The 14676-nt window shown below is 39.4% G+C and overlaps 1 protein-coding gene across 1 annotated transcript; it reads right to left on the bottom strand.

Moving 5' to 3' along the window:
- Positions 1 to 13128: 13128 nt before the first annotated feature.
- Positions 13129 to 13485, bottom strand: LOC102851669 (D-dopachrome decarboxylase-like). The gene has a single exon (XM_006886440.1). It carries the CDS (start codon positions 13483 to 13485, stop codon positions 13129 to 13131), a length of 357 nt encoding a protein of 118 aa, XP_006886502.1.
- Positions 13486 to 14676: the final 1191 nt, after the last annotated feature.

Genomic DNA, 14676 nt, shown 5'->3' with positions numbered 1-14676 from the left:
TTTTCTGACTGCTGGTACTCAGGATGTTACTGTGGATACAAGCAAGATGAAGTGGTTGAAAGTTTCAAGCTTTTCTTCATCTATCATTATGTTGCCTATAGGTAACAGTGGTAAGAATTTTTATTTTATTGACATCGAGATTGCAATTGATATTGAAGGCTGAATTAATTGGTCTTCTGCAACAAATGTTTAAAATCCTCCTCACTTTCAGTTTACTGCAAGGTTGTGTCATCTGCATAATGAAGGTTATTGATGAGTCTTCCTCTGACCTTGATGCTACATTCTTTCTCATAGAGTCCAGCTTCTCAAATAATTTGCTTTGGAAGCTTTACAATTATGACATAGTTCAATTTGACTGACAATATTCTACGTGTTTAATTTATTTGGCTAAAAGGTATCATAGGGAGCTCAAGTTGTGTAGGGTGTTCCACTGCTAACCCAAAGATTTTGCCTCTCTCGTGGTTCAAACCCACCAGCTGCTGCACAGAAGGAAGATAAGCAATCTCCTGTAATGTGATTTACAACCTTGAAAAGTCAATAAAGAATCAGTTTTGAGTTGATTCCAACTTGACAACAATGATAAGAGAAAGAATGACTATTGCTGTGGCTAGATTATAATTTCAGTGCAGTGTTGTTTGTAATAACAGAGACAAACATGGGTGACATGGAGACTAAGAGGAGGTATGTCTAAGCTAGCCTATGTTATTCAGGATAGGTTTCCTCGAAGATATGCCTATCTAAACTGGCCTTAGAGGATGAACAAGCATTAATTAACAAGTCAAAGAAGACAAGGGTACTAAGCAGTTTTTGCTGAGAGTATGACTGTACAAATTAGATACAGGTTAGGCATTTTGAGTGGTGATATTCTAGCTGAAAGTTGAAATTAAGAAGCTTTGAAAAAATTGGTTAGAGAAGAAGACCATATCCAGATCTACCACTTTCCCACTGGCCAAAGCCAGAGGTGGGGCAACAAAAGTGACCAGAGGAGCTGTCCCTGGTTCTGACACCCATGGCAGGTTGCACAGTATAGATCCACCTAGATTAAGTTCTGTGTCATCCAGAATCAAATTTATTTCCCTGAGTCTTCTGTAGGACACATGGAAGACCCCGAACCTTTAAACTTTGCCCAGGTGAATAGGAACAACCAGAAGTTTTAGGAAGGAGGCCTCTGAACTCTAGAACACTGACATTTAAGGCCATGTATGACAAGAAAGAGATTGTTCTTTCCTTCTTCCACTAATCATGAGGAAGCACAGTAGAAACCAAAATATATTTACAATAAACATCACCTCAGTATATGAATAGGCCAAGGAAGAGGGCAGTATGCACAGATAGAAGCACTTAGTTATCATCCATTCATAAGAAAAACAATGAAAGAATTTTTCTTCTACTTTTCAAAGTGAAGAGCGAACTGGGGAGGAGGGGTGGGCAGGAAGAAAAGTGCAACAATGAATGAATGGAAATCCAAAGTCCCTGTAAATTTTCATTAAAATTAATAATAAGAAAAATTAAAGAAAAATATACAAAGAAAGAAAAACAATGTAGAATAGTAAGGCTAGTAGGTGCTGCTGAGTTGCTCTACACAGTCATGTTACATACACAATATATGACCTTCTCAATTTCTCCTTTTGTGATGAGTCTGTTCAAGTATTCTATATCTGTCCTTGTCAATCTGGGTAAGGGATGAGTTTCAGGAAATGTATCCATTTCTTCTCTTGTTGTTGTTGTTAAGTGTCGTCGAGTTGTAGGCAACTCATAGTAACCCTATGAACGAAAGGCCTGAACACTTGTATAACTTTCATCATTTCACCAAGTTCGTAGGGTTCCCAGAGGCAAGCTATTTCGGAAGTGGCTGCCACTCCTGCTTCCAAGCTTGTTTTATTCGTGGAGCTCCACCAAACACTGTCCATCATGGGTGACAATTATCACATTTGACACATTAGGGTCACACTGTTCAGCATCACAGCAACCACGAGTTAGTTACTTCTGTACAGCAAATGGCCAGACAGTGCTATACCACCTAGAAGAATGTTTGAACAAAAACAATATTTAGACTTTTGTTTTCCAAGAGCTGACCTTGTTGTTGTTGTTGTTATGTGCCCTCGAGTCGCCTATGACTCATAGTATTCTGATGTTATCGACTTAATTTCATCTGGTTCTGTTGTGACACAATATAAAATGCCACATGCTCTTGTGCCATCCTCATAGTCTCTGCTCTGTGTCAGGCCATTGTTACAGCCACTGTGCCAACCAATTTCAATAAAGACCCTCTTTTCTGTCAACCTTCTATTTTACCAAGCATGAAAGCACAATATTTTATCCATTAACGTTTAAAAGTTTTATTATAACAAAAGGACAAATACTATATGGTGCCACTGTTGTAGAATGAGGCTGAAATCAGGGTGAGGGTAAGACTGAGAAAAACTGGATAAATTATGTTTACTGCATTGAAGCCAATGAGGGAGAGAATAGTTTAAAAGTAATATACTTTAGGGCATTATGAGTATCATAAGAGTCTGGAATGAAGGTTGCAGAGTGGAGTATACTTGGGATGGGAGTGGGGGTGGGGGTATATGAGGGGATTGTATACCAAAGAAGGAGTTTTTCTTTTGCTTTTCAAGGAGAAGAGTGAACTGGGGGTGGGGTTGGGGTAGGTGGGGAGAAAAATGCAACAATGAATGAATGGAAATCCAAAATCTCTGTAGATGTTCATAGAAATTAATAAAAAAAGATGCTAATTATATTTAGATTCAAATTCAAATCATACCTATTGATATCAATAATTGAGAGCTGAGAGTTGTCATTTTGAAGTTTTTCTTTTATATGTGTATCTGCATATACAGAGCATCCAGTACAATTGTTGGTGCTAAGGCTTCTAAGAGCAAATTTCACATGTCATAAATAACCAAATGTTTGATACTGTTGAGTTATGGCCATGGGACCACACTCTGTGTTTTAGATGCTGAACTCACTATTGAATTATATAACGATATTATACACTGTGGCATCATGTTAGAATAAATAAAACCAAGGCAAAGACTAGAGAAAAGCTTCTTTTATTCTAAATAATTATCAAGACTTGTTACTATGTCAACTTGGTTATATTCTCGTGTGTGTGTTTGATGCAGGCGTGCATGTATACATGTGTATGAGCGTGCTGAGGTATGCATAGCTTAAATTAGTGACTACAAAAGTGCTGTGCTGGGTTTTTTAATTTCTTTGTTTTTAATCATTATTGTGCTTTAATGAAAATTTATAGAAAAGTTGGATTTTTGTTCATTCATTGTTGTACATTTTCCTCCCTCCCTCCCTGAAAGTTCTATGTTTTAAAAAGAGATATGTGTTTGCACAATGCTTTGGAAATTCCAAATGATGCTGTAGAACTGCAATGTAGTAGCTATTGTCTTCTCTAAAGTATGTTTGATATTCTTCAGCTTGAAAGGAACATGATTTTCATTATTTAATGAATTGCCATCTGTATACTGACCTCAAAAGAAGTCCACCTAATTTCTGTTCTGTTATAATTAAATGTCATGTGGTACAGTATATTGACCTTCAAAAAAAGTTTTATTATATAGTCAATGATAAAGGTATTATAATGGAATCAGTACACAAGGGATTTAGAAGAGTCCACGATACTAGAGACATTATCGCTAATGTCAGAAGGATCTTAGCTAAAACATAGAGTACCAGAGAAATGTCTATCTGTGTGCTTCATTTACTATGCAAAGGTATTTGTGTGAATCACAACAGATTGTGGCTAACCTTGAGAAGAATTAGAATCCCAGAACACCTGATTGTACTCATGTGAAACCTATACTTGAACCTGGAAGCAGTCCTTGGAACTGAGCAAGGAAACACTGCATGGTTCAAAATCAGGAAAAAACTGCATCAGGAATGCACATTCCTTTCTTCACACTTTTCCAATCTGTATGCAGAACAAACTATTCAGTAGGCTGAGCTTTATGAGGAGGAATGTGGCATCAGGATCAGAAGATTCATCAACAACCTGCAATATGCACATGACACAATCTTGCTTCCGAAACTGAGGAGGACCTGAAGTGCTTGCTGCAAAAGGTCAAGGACTGTAGTCTTCAGTATGGATTGAAGCTCAACATCAAGAATACAAAGATTCTCTCCACTGGACCAAATGGTGGCACCATGGTAGCTGGAGAAGAGATGGAAGTTGTTGGCAATTTCAGCTTGCTTTGCTCCACAATTAACATTCTTGGCACCAGCAGTCAGAAAAACAAAAGACAAATTGCAATGAGGAAGTCTGTTGTCAGGGACCTCTCCAAAGTGCTCAAGAGTAGTGATATAAGTCTAGAGACTAAAGTGCACCTGACCCAGACCATGGTCTTCACAATTACTAGTTATACATCAGAGAGTTGGACAATGACTAAGGATGACAGAAGAAGAATCAATGCCTCTGAGTTGTGGTGCTGGGGAAGAGTATTGAACATACCATCGACTGCCAAAAGAACAAACAGGTCTGTTTTTGAGAGGACGAAACTAAGATTCACTTTGGAGGCAAGGATTTTGATGCTCCATCTCACCTACTTTGGGCACATGACCAGGAGGGACTGGTCCTTGGAGAAGGACATCATGCTTGGAAGGGTGGAGGGACAGTGTAGGAGAGGAAGACCCCGAATGAGATGGACTGACACAGTAACTGGGGTAACGGGTATAGGTGTGTTGCAGACAATGAGACTGGCTCAGGATGGGGCATGGTTCAGAGCTGTTGTACATTCAGTTGCTATGAGTCGCAGGTGATTTGATGACACATAACAACACCAACATCAACAACATGATCCTTGGGAAAGAAATTTGAAATTATTTATCAACAATCATCACAATGTTCCTGCTCTTTGATTTATAATTCTATGCCACTGCGAATGGAAACACTTCGATCAGATGAATCTAGGTCAAATCTCTGCTGTATCACATGCAGACATTATCTCTTAATGAGACCTATTCTGACTGTAAAAAACCAAAATAAAATACTGTCACCAACTCACAGGAACATTTTAAGACAGACTAGAACTGCTTCAAAACGTCTCCAAGGCTGTAATCTCTATGGAAGCAGATGTCTGGACGCAGATTACTGTGTCTTTCTCCTGTGCAGAATCTGGTAGGTTCATACTGTCCATCTTTTGGTTATTAGCCAAGTGTTTAATCATTGCACCACGAGGGCTTCTTACTATCCCACTACCAATTGTAATTTCCTCATCTATAAAAATCTCGTATGGTTGTGGAAGAATTAAGTTAATGAATGAATGGCAAATGCCAAGCACCAATATAAGGTACTGAATATGTGATAATTCCTTCTTTTCCTTATCTCTATTCTGTTCTGCTTCTGAGGTAGGTCATTGTTACAGTTCTATAGTGCCATCCATTCTCATGACTACTTGCTTTGGGGCCTTGAAAAATGGAAAATAAAAAGAAAGTAAATTAGTTAGTCCCACCCATTAAAAGGCTGATACTTAGGGGAGTTCTGGTGGCCTAGTGGCAAGAAGCTGCACTGCAATCCCAGAGGCACACGGTTCAAATCCACCAGATGCTCTGCCGGGAAAGGAGGGACAATCTCCTCCTTTACCAGTCAGATCTGATTTGACAGTACACACACACACACACACACGCACGCACTAGTTTTTTTTTTTTTTTTTAAAGGCTGATACTTCTGTATCATTTCCTCAGAGACTGGGTCACAGAAGTGGTCCTCTAGCAGGCTTTGGGGCCAATGAGAAGGCTACTGCTATCATTTCCTTAGACTGAAAAACACAGAGCAAGTTTGGCATGAAGAATAATGAGCGTGGTTTTTCACATATTGAGCTTGGAGTGTTTGCAAGATATTCTAGTACAGATTTCTCATGCATAGTCAGATATATGGTGTGACCTAGAAAAGAAGTTTCATTTAGAGATCTACATTGAAGAGTTGAAAGCATATAGATAGTAACAGAAATCACACAATGAGACCCCTTAAAAGAGGGCATGTTGCCTTAGTAGAAAATAGGACAAGAACAGAACTCTATAAAATACCACCAGAGGAGTGAGGATGGCACAGGGAAGGACTAGTTTCATATCTGTTGTTCACAGGATCACTATGGGTCATACTTGACTCTACAACACCTAACAACAAGAACAATAATCACAATAATTAGTTTTTAATTTGTTTTTAATTTTTGTCACTCTGATGCAGAGAGTACACAGTTTCAATCAAACAATATAAAAGTAGAATACGGAGGCTAAAATGAAAGATAGCAAAGTCATCCTTGAATTGTAGTGCTGGCAAAGCATAATAAATATCCTGTTTACTGCCAAAGAGCTAACAAGTTTGTCATAGAAGAAGCACAACCAGAGTGCTCCTTAGAGGCGTTGTTGCTGTGTACCATTAAGTCAGAACTGACTCATAGCTGACCACTCTTGGGTTTTTAGAGGCAGTTAATTGCACAGAAGGAGATTGCTCATCATTTTCCTGAGAAGACACTGGTGGATTTGAACCATGTGCCTTTGGAACTGCAGTGAAATTTACTTAGAGGCACTAATCCTTAGAAAAAGATACTATGCTGGCAAAAGCAGACAGTCAGCCAAAGAGAGAAATTCTTAATGAAATTAAGTGACTGTAATCATAGGGTTGAGCGAGATCATGAAGATGGTATAGGATAAGGAAGCTTTCAAAGTGTTGCCATAGGATTACTACGAGTTGTAATTTACTAGACAACACCCAACAGCAGCAATAGTTATTAAATATTCTGAATTTGTAAATTAAAAAAATACCACTTAATTTATGTCATGGGCACTCATTAATATATATTCCTTTTCAGTATCCCTACTACTTTATCCAAGTCCAGGTCACCATTGATTATTGCCTGGTTAAGCTTTCTAACTGCCTACCTCTAGTCTTGTCCTCTCACAGACATTATCTCATTGCATCCATGATGATCTTTCTAAAATACAAATGTTCATTAATCCACTCAATAAATATAGAACAAAACAGACACAGCCCTTGACCTCATGAGTCTTAGAGTCTATTAGGGAGCACTGACAATAAAAAAAATAAGCAAAGAAATATATTTTAAGAATGGAACAGATTGCTGTGAGAAAGAATAAAAGATAAGTTAGAGGTGATAACTGTTTGATATAAATGGTCAATAAAGGTGGAGTTTTAAATAAAGGTCAATAAAGGTGGGATTTTAAAAAATGGGAGAGAATAAAATACTGATTAATGTCACGCAATTTGATTGATGGAGTGATCAGAATTAAAAGGTTCAAGATCAAGAAATGAGTGTACCAAAGATGTATCCTTTCTCCATAGTTTTCAATCTGTATGATAAATTCATTCGAGAAGCTGGACTTTATGAAGAAGAATGTGGCATTAATATTGAAGGAAAAATCATCATTAACCTGCATTTATGCAGATGACTTAATGTTGCTTGTCAAAAATAAAAAGGACTTAAAATGATTGCCACAGAAGACCAAGGCCTACGTGCATCTCAACATCAGGAAAATAAAAATCCAAACAAAAATTCTCACCACCAGGACAACAGGCAGAATGATGATAGAAAAGGACTGAGCTTAATAATTTCATCTTGCTCAGAACTACAATCAACACCCTTAGCACCAGCAGTCAGGAAATCAAAAGATAAGATGCACTGGAAAATCTGCTCTCAAAGATCTCTCTAGACTGCTAAAGAGCAATAATGTTAGTCTAAAGACTAAGGTGCATCTGATCCAAGATATTTTCTCAATGGTTTGCTATATATCTGAAAGCTTGACAATGACTAAGGATGACAGAAGAAGAATCAATAAATGCCTTTGAATTGTAGTTCTGCAGAAGAGTATTGAACACACCATGAACTGCCAGAAAAACAAACAACAGGTCTATCCTGGAGAAAGTGAAACCAGAATGCTACTTGGAACCAAGGATGGTGAAAATCCATCTCATATACTTTGGGTATGTTGTCAGAAGGGGTCAGTCCTTGGAGAAGGACATCATGCTTAGAAGGATAGAAGACCAACACAAGAGAGAAAAACCCTTGACGAGATAGATTGACACAATGACTGTGGCAAAGGGGTCAGGTGTATAGAGGATGATTAAGTTTGCTCAGGATAGTTAAAGGTTCAGGGCTCTTGTTCACAGGGTCACTGTGATGGCACATAACAACAAAAATAAAAATGATCCTTGTAGGGAGCTCTGGTAGCCTAGTGGGTAAAGAGTTGCACTGCCAATCCAAGGGTAGGTGGTTTGAATCTACCAGTGGCTCCTCAGGAGAAAGATGGGTAATCTTCAGCTATGCAATTTCAAAACAAACAGAAGAACCATAACACAAAGAAATATAAATAGACAGTATAACTTTAAAATAAGCAGTTTATATCTCTCTAAGATATTTAAGAAATCGGATTAGTATCTAAAAATTGTCTCACAAAAGGGAAAAAAAATAACCCTCCAGCTGGTTTTATACGTGAGTTTTGTGAACTATTCAAAGCTTAATAGATAATTTCTATCTTTCACAAATTTTTCTGGAGAACAGAAGATCAAATATTTCTCAAGTTAGTATAAAGTTGATACTAAATATAGCAAAACCCAAATCCAGTTGTTGAGTCAGTTCCAACTTACAGTGGTCCTTTATAGAGTCCAGCTTCTGATTTCGTTAACAATCAGCCTGGGTGGGAAGTCTCTTGTGTTGGCAAACAGGATCAGGTGGGTGGGTCTTAGTATTTAAAAGTTGGTCTGGTCTTACCTGTGAGTGAGCCTTTTGCTTGGTGTAGTTAGATCCTGGTAGGTAAGTGTTTATAATTTACTTGAAAGCTGAGGGTAAACTGGGCATTTCTAACAATAATAATAATGCCATCACAGAGCTCCTTAAATATAACATTCACTCACTCATTGCTGCTGAGTCTGAACATATGCATAGCTGACTCTCAAGTGAGTTTTCAGAGGCTATATATTGCAAGGAAGAAAACCGCCCTTCCTTCTCCCAGAAGCAACTGGTGGATTTGAACCTCCTGTCTTTGGTTGGCAGTGTAACTTTTTTTTTTTTTTTTTGGTGAGAAAAATTTGTATTTAGAATTAGGCAGCTGGACTCAGTTTAGATGATCCCAATTTTGTTGGCAACATCCAAAGCATCATAGTCAGGAGCAAGTCGAACAAAGGCCTTCCCTCCATAAGGCCTAATCAAAGTGTTGACCTTGGCCACATCAATGTTACAGAGCTTCTTTACAGCTTGTTTAATTTGGTGCTTATTGGCCTTGACATCCACAATGAACACAAGTGTGTTGTTATATTCTATCTTCTTCATAGCTGACTCAGTGGTCAGGGGAAATTTGATAATGGCATAATGGTCAAGCTTGTTTCTCCTGGGGCGCTTTTCCTGTGGTATTTGGGCTGCCTTCGGAGTTTCAGCATCTTAGGCCGTCAGAAGGTGGGTGACGTGCGGATCTTCTTTTTTGGCTGTGAATGCCCTTCAGGACTGCCTTCTTGGCCTTTAATGCCTTTGCTTTGGCTTCAGTTTTGGGAGAGGCAGAGGCTTCCTTCTTTTCTTTCAACACCATCCTGGCAGTGTAACCCTTTATGCACCAAAGTTCCCTTAAATATAACAATGACTACATGAAAAGTATATTACAGGTCACTCTCTCATGAACAAGAATATAAAAAGATCTAAATTTAAAAAACAGGAAATAAAATCTAGTGAAATATTTAAATATATTGCATACGTGGTACTACCAACACAAAGACGGGCAGTTAGAATTAACCAGCTTCTCTGAAGGAGGAAGATGGACAATCTACTGCCATGCAATTTACGACCTCTGAAAACCCACTGGAGAGTCAGCTATCAGCTCTGACTCAAGGGCTAGTCAGTTATACCCAAAACCAAGCCCGTTGGCACGGAATTAATTTCAACTATAAGTCTTTCTTCTAAGAGCACCAGATAACCAGGTCTTTCTTGCAAAGCACATTAGGATGGGTTTAAACCACCAATCTTTTGGTTAGTAGTCAAGTTCTGAACTGGGCAAGACTGTCTAGGTTAATATGACTATAAAACTACCCAGGTTCTCATGTTTGTTCATCATAGAGTTTACAAAAAGAAAGTAATAGCACTTACTTCTTTGTTAGAAAATTTAAACAAATTAATATTTTAAAGAGTCTAGAATTTTGCCAAGTCTAGAACATTATAAGTGTTCAATCAGTGATAGCTATTATTATTGGAAGAGATTACAGCATAAAAGCCATAGACCAAAACAGTAAACACAATTCAAACAAAAATGCAGATCACTCAGAAGGGACACAAGAAACCCTGGTCCCAATTACATTGTATATACTCAAAAGAGAAAAGCATAAACTGCTTCTATTAAACAAGAGGAGGAGCTCTGATGGCCTAGCACATAGTGAGTTGTACTGTTAACTCAAATGACACTTTAGTGGTTCAAATCCACCATGAGCTTCTTGGAAGAAGGAAGGGCAATCTTTTTCTAGATGATTTACAGCTTAGGAAACCCACTGGAGGGTCTGCTATGAGTTAAGTTTCAACACCACAGCAATGACTTTGACTTTGATTAAATAATAGAGAATAACAGTAAGAACAAGTTAAAAGAAAATATTACAATACTAAAAACTTTAAACTTAGATGGAATAAAATATAAAATAGTAGAAATTATCCCTGAAAATAGAATCAAAGGACAAACGAAAGAGAGATGGAAAATGGAAGAGAAAAAGCAAAGAAAGAGAAATAATTCAATAGATCCTATATTTAACCAAATAAAGATCTGATTCAAGAGACAAGAGTAATAAATGGAAGAAATTATCAAAGATCTAATGCAGGGAACTTTCTCAGAACTACAGGACTTGAGTTTCCAGAGAAAAGGGGACAATTTCATGCTCAGCATATTGAAGAGTTATCTGTTCCACAATCAGCACCTGGGCAATTGGCAGCATCATGACAAACAGTGAAGAGACTGAGATTGTTAACAGCTTCAGTGTGCTTGGCTCCACAACCAACACTCTTGGTACCAGCAGTCAAGAAATTAAAAGATGACTTGCATTGGGAAAGTCAGGGATCTCTCCAGAGTACTGAAGAACAACGATGTCAGTCTGGAGACTAAAGTCACCTGATCCAGGCCATAGTCTTTGCAATTATGTACTATGCATCTGAAAGATGGACAACGACTAGGGATGATAGGAGAATTGATGCCTTTGAGTTGTGGTGCTGAAGTAGGAGAACAAACAGGTTTGGTCTACAGAGAGTGAAACCTGGCTGGACCTTGGAGGCAAGAATTTTGAGGCTCCATCTCACATACTTTGGGCATGTGGCCAAGAGGGACCAGTCCTTGGAGAAGAACATCCTGCTTGGGAGGGGAGAGGGACAGTGCAGGAGAGGAAGACTCAGGGTGAGATGGATCGATTCAGTAACTGGGGTAATGGTAATAGGTGGCTCAGGATAGAGCAGGGTTCAGAGCTGTTGTATGAGTAGCCATAGCAACAACACATATTGAAAAAGAACAAGAAAAATCACATAAGAGCATAGCAAAATTTCAGAACTTCAGGAAAAGACACCTAAAGACTTCCTACCAGAGAAACTGGTACATTCTTTTGTTATTTCTTATTTTATGTATTTTATATGAGGGCCAGGAAAGTGTCTACCCTCTTCACAAGGTATATAGATGTGTAAAATATGGATTACATTTCAACATCAAGAAACCTCACCACCAGGCCAATAATTAACTTAGATGGAAAAGAGATTCAAGTTGTCAATGATTTGATCTTACTTGGATCCACAATCAACACCTTTGGTATCAGCAGTCAAGAAATCAAAAGACAAGTCACAATGGGAAAATCTGCTGTCAGGGATCTCTCCAGAGTGCTAATGAGCTAGCTGTTACTGTTGTTAAGTGCTGTCAAGTCGTAGATGACTCATAGCAACCCTATGAAAGAAAGACCTGAACACTTGTATAACTTTCATCATTTCTCCAAGTTCATAGGGTTTCCAGAGGCAAGCTATTTTGGAAGTGGCCACTCCTGCTTCCAAGCTTATTTTAATCAGGGAGGCCCACCAAATACTGCCCACCATGGGTAACCATTATCACAGGCCTGGCAAAGTCAATTCAAAGATTAGCCTGAGGAATCAAGAAATGAACACCAAATATCCTCAGATTTCCATTATGCTTGGAAGAGAAGACCTCAGGCTTTTTAAGTAAAAACGACCTTGGATTCCAGCTCTTCCAAACCATGAAGCCCCAAGATTATTCAACTTTTCAACAAAAATGAATGGACTGCTAAGGATAGGGTCTGGGAAAATGGCAACTTAGACATAAATATGTTCCCCTCTCCCTGAAGTAAGTAAAATATGACCCCTTTATCCAAAATGCACAGTAGGATGCAGAGACCAATAGGATAAATGCTTCTGTATTACCACAGCCTCTGAACAGGTCAGTTCTAAGCCCTCTCAGATCCCTTTTTTTTTTTTTACACAACTTCAAAAAGCTTTTCCCAACAGAACCCCAGATTTCATTACTTAACTGATTAAAGTTCTTCCATAGCTCCCTTGTACCCTTTGAATCAAAGTCACAGTGGCATCACACACTCTGAAAGTGTCTCTCCGCAGAGTTCACAAGCTCCTTCGTCTAGAGGGTACTAGCTATGAGGATGCCTCTGACCGGGCCCCCTTTGGCACCGGATTCTTCAGCACTCAGCTGAAGAGCAAATAGTTTTATTCATCCTGCCCCGAGTTTCCAAGTGTGATTGCTTCAATTAAAGAAGCACTTGAGGCCAGCTCACGCCCTTCTTCACTCTGAGGCACTTGGTTGCTGAGCAGGGAGGAAGAATTGAGCATGCGTAGACTAGTCTGTATTTTCCGGTCCCTGGTCTACAGAGGACTTGATTTCTTTTTCCCTTTCCCTCACTTTATTGAGCTATACATGACATTCTATAAACTGCATACTTCTTCTTCTTCTTTTTTTTTTAAGAACAACACTCTCCATCCATTTATTTGATATGTGCAAGACTGGGACTGAGATTACTGGCACATCCCGTGAGGGGGTGCCAGAAAGTGGTACGCACGAAACCTTCACTCTGGTGAGAGGCCACTCTGGAGCGGCAGCCAGCTCACATGCCCTGGACGTCTTCCATGCCAGTCATAAGAAGGTCATGACTGTCCCCTTCTTGCCAATCTGCCAGGGCTCCAAGGGGTAGAAGTGGATAACGATCCGGTCCTGGTCCAGGGCCAGCTCCTTAGTGAGAAACTGGAAGAAGCAACTGCTGTGGCCTCGGTTCTCCTCTGCCGCGCCCACCACGCCGATGGAGGACACCAGTAGTTGGACACAGGGCTCTGCAGAGCCGTTCACTGTCATGGCCAGGCCGGACCGAACTGTCATGTTCACATGCTCCTCGGGTTTGTTCAGGATGGCGGTGGCAGCCGCGCACAGCTTTTTCTCCAGCCCCACAGGCAAGCAATCAGCGGACAAGTTGGTATCCAGTTCCACGAAAGGCATGTCTGCAAACTACTCTGCTATGCCTGGAACGAACACTGCAAGCGCGGAGCTGGTGGAGAGCAAACTGCATACTTCTAAAGCGTGCAGTTTGATAGATTTTAACACATGAAACCATCACCATGTTAGTGGTAATGAGCATATCCATGACATCACCCCTCCAAAACATTTTATTTTTAAAACTTGTATATGCTTTTCTCCTGTTGCTGCTAACTTAAGAATAAGGCCTTATACTACTGAGGTTTCCTCTTACCTGTGCTGTCCACTCAAGCAATGCCTCTCCCAACTCCAAGGACATTAAGAAAATGTTGGTAGTGTGAGCAAGTTGGATTGTGACCATCTTAACAAGGTCCTCAGTGAATACATCAGGAGAAAAACAGTAAAGACCTCATTGATCAGGGTCTGGACCAACTTCTCGATTGTGGGATTGTGGCCAGTTCAGCTTCCTGGGCTCCACAACTCCTGCTGCTGCAACAACCCCAGCTACAGTTCAGGAAAACAGAGTCCTTGAAATTGAACAGAGACATGGAATCTGGCTCCTTGAAAAGAAAACTTTTTATGCAAAAAATCAAACAAATAAAATGAAATATTTAGACACAAATGGATGTTGTTTTTGTTGTTAGGTACCATCTAATCAACTGCAACTCATGAAGACCCTGTGAAGAGGCCTGAAGTCTGTCCTATCCTGCACCATCCTTGCTCTCTCCGCATGCTCAGCTCCATCATGGGAGCCACAGCACCAATCCATCTCACTGAAGGTTGTCCTACTTTTGCTTACCCTGTGCTTTTCCCAGCATGAAAATATGCCCAAATATGTGAGACAAAGTTTCACCATCATTGTCTCTAAGGAGTATTCTGTTTGCACTTCCTTTAAAATAGACTGGTTTATTCTTTTGGAAATCCATAGTATATTCAATCCTCTTTGCCAACACCAGAGTTCAAAGCAATTGAATCCTCTGTCATCTGAGTAGTAGTCACCCTGATGACACCTAACAACAAAAAAACAATAACATGAGTTGAAATTAACTTGACAGCAGTAAGTATGAGGATAAATATACCTCCTTGAGTCAGAACAGGCCCATCTTTCAGTGGTTTTTTAGTAGCATTAACCAAAGAGGAGGAGACTGCACATCTTTCTCCCATGGATTCGAACAACATGCCTTCGACTATATATACATATAAGATATATATTTA

The sequence above is a fragment of the Elephantulus edwardii genome, unplaced genomic scaffold (genome assembly GCF_000299155.1).
Source record: "Elephantulus edwardii isolate Elephantulus edwardi_28Jun2011 unplaced genomic scaffold, EleEdw1.0 scaffold00049, whole genome shotgun sequence".
Classification (NCBI taxonomy): domain Eukaryota; kingdom Metazoa; phylum Chordata; class Mammalia; order Macroscelidea; family Macroscelididae; genus Elephantulus; species Elephantulus edwardii.
Note: the sequence above shows the minus strand (reverse complement) of the source record. Positions and strands in the feature narration are given on the sequence as shown.

What these genes read in the sequence shown, in the direction of transcription:
- LOC102851669 (XM_006886440.1), bottom strand. Translation starts at nt 13,485, where the DNA reads ATGCCTTTCGTGGAACTGGATACCAACTTGTCCGCTGATTGCTTGCCT.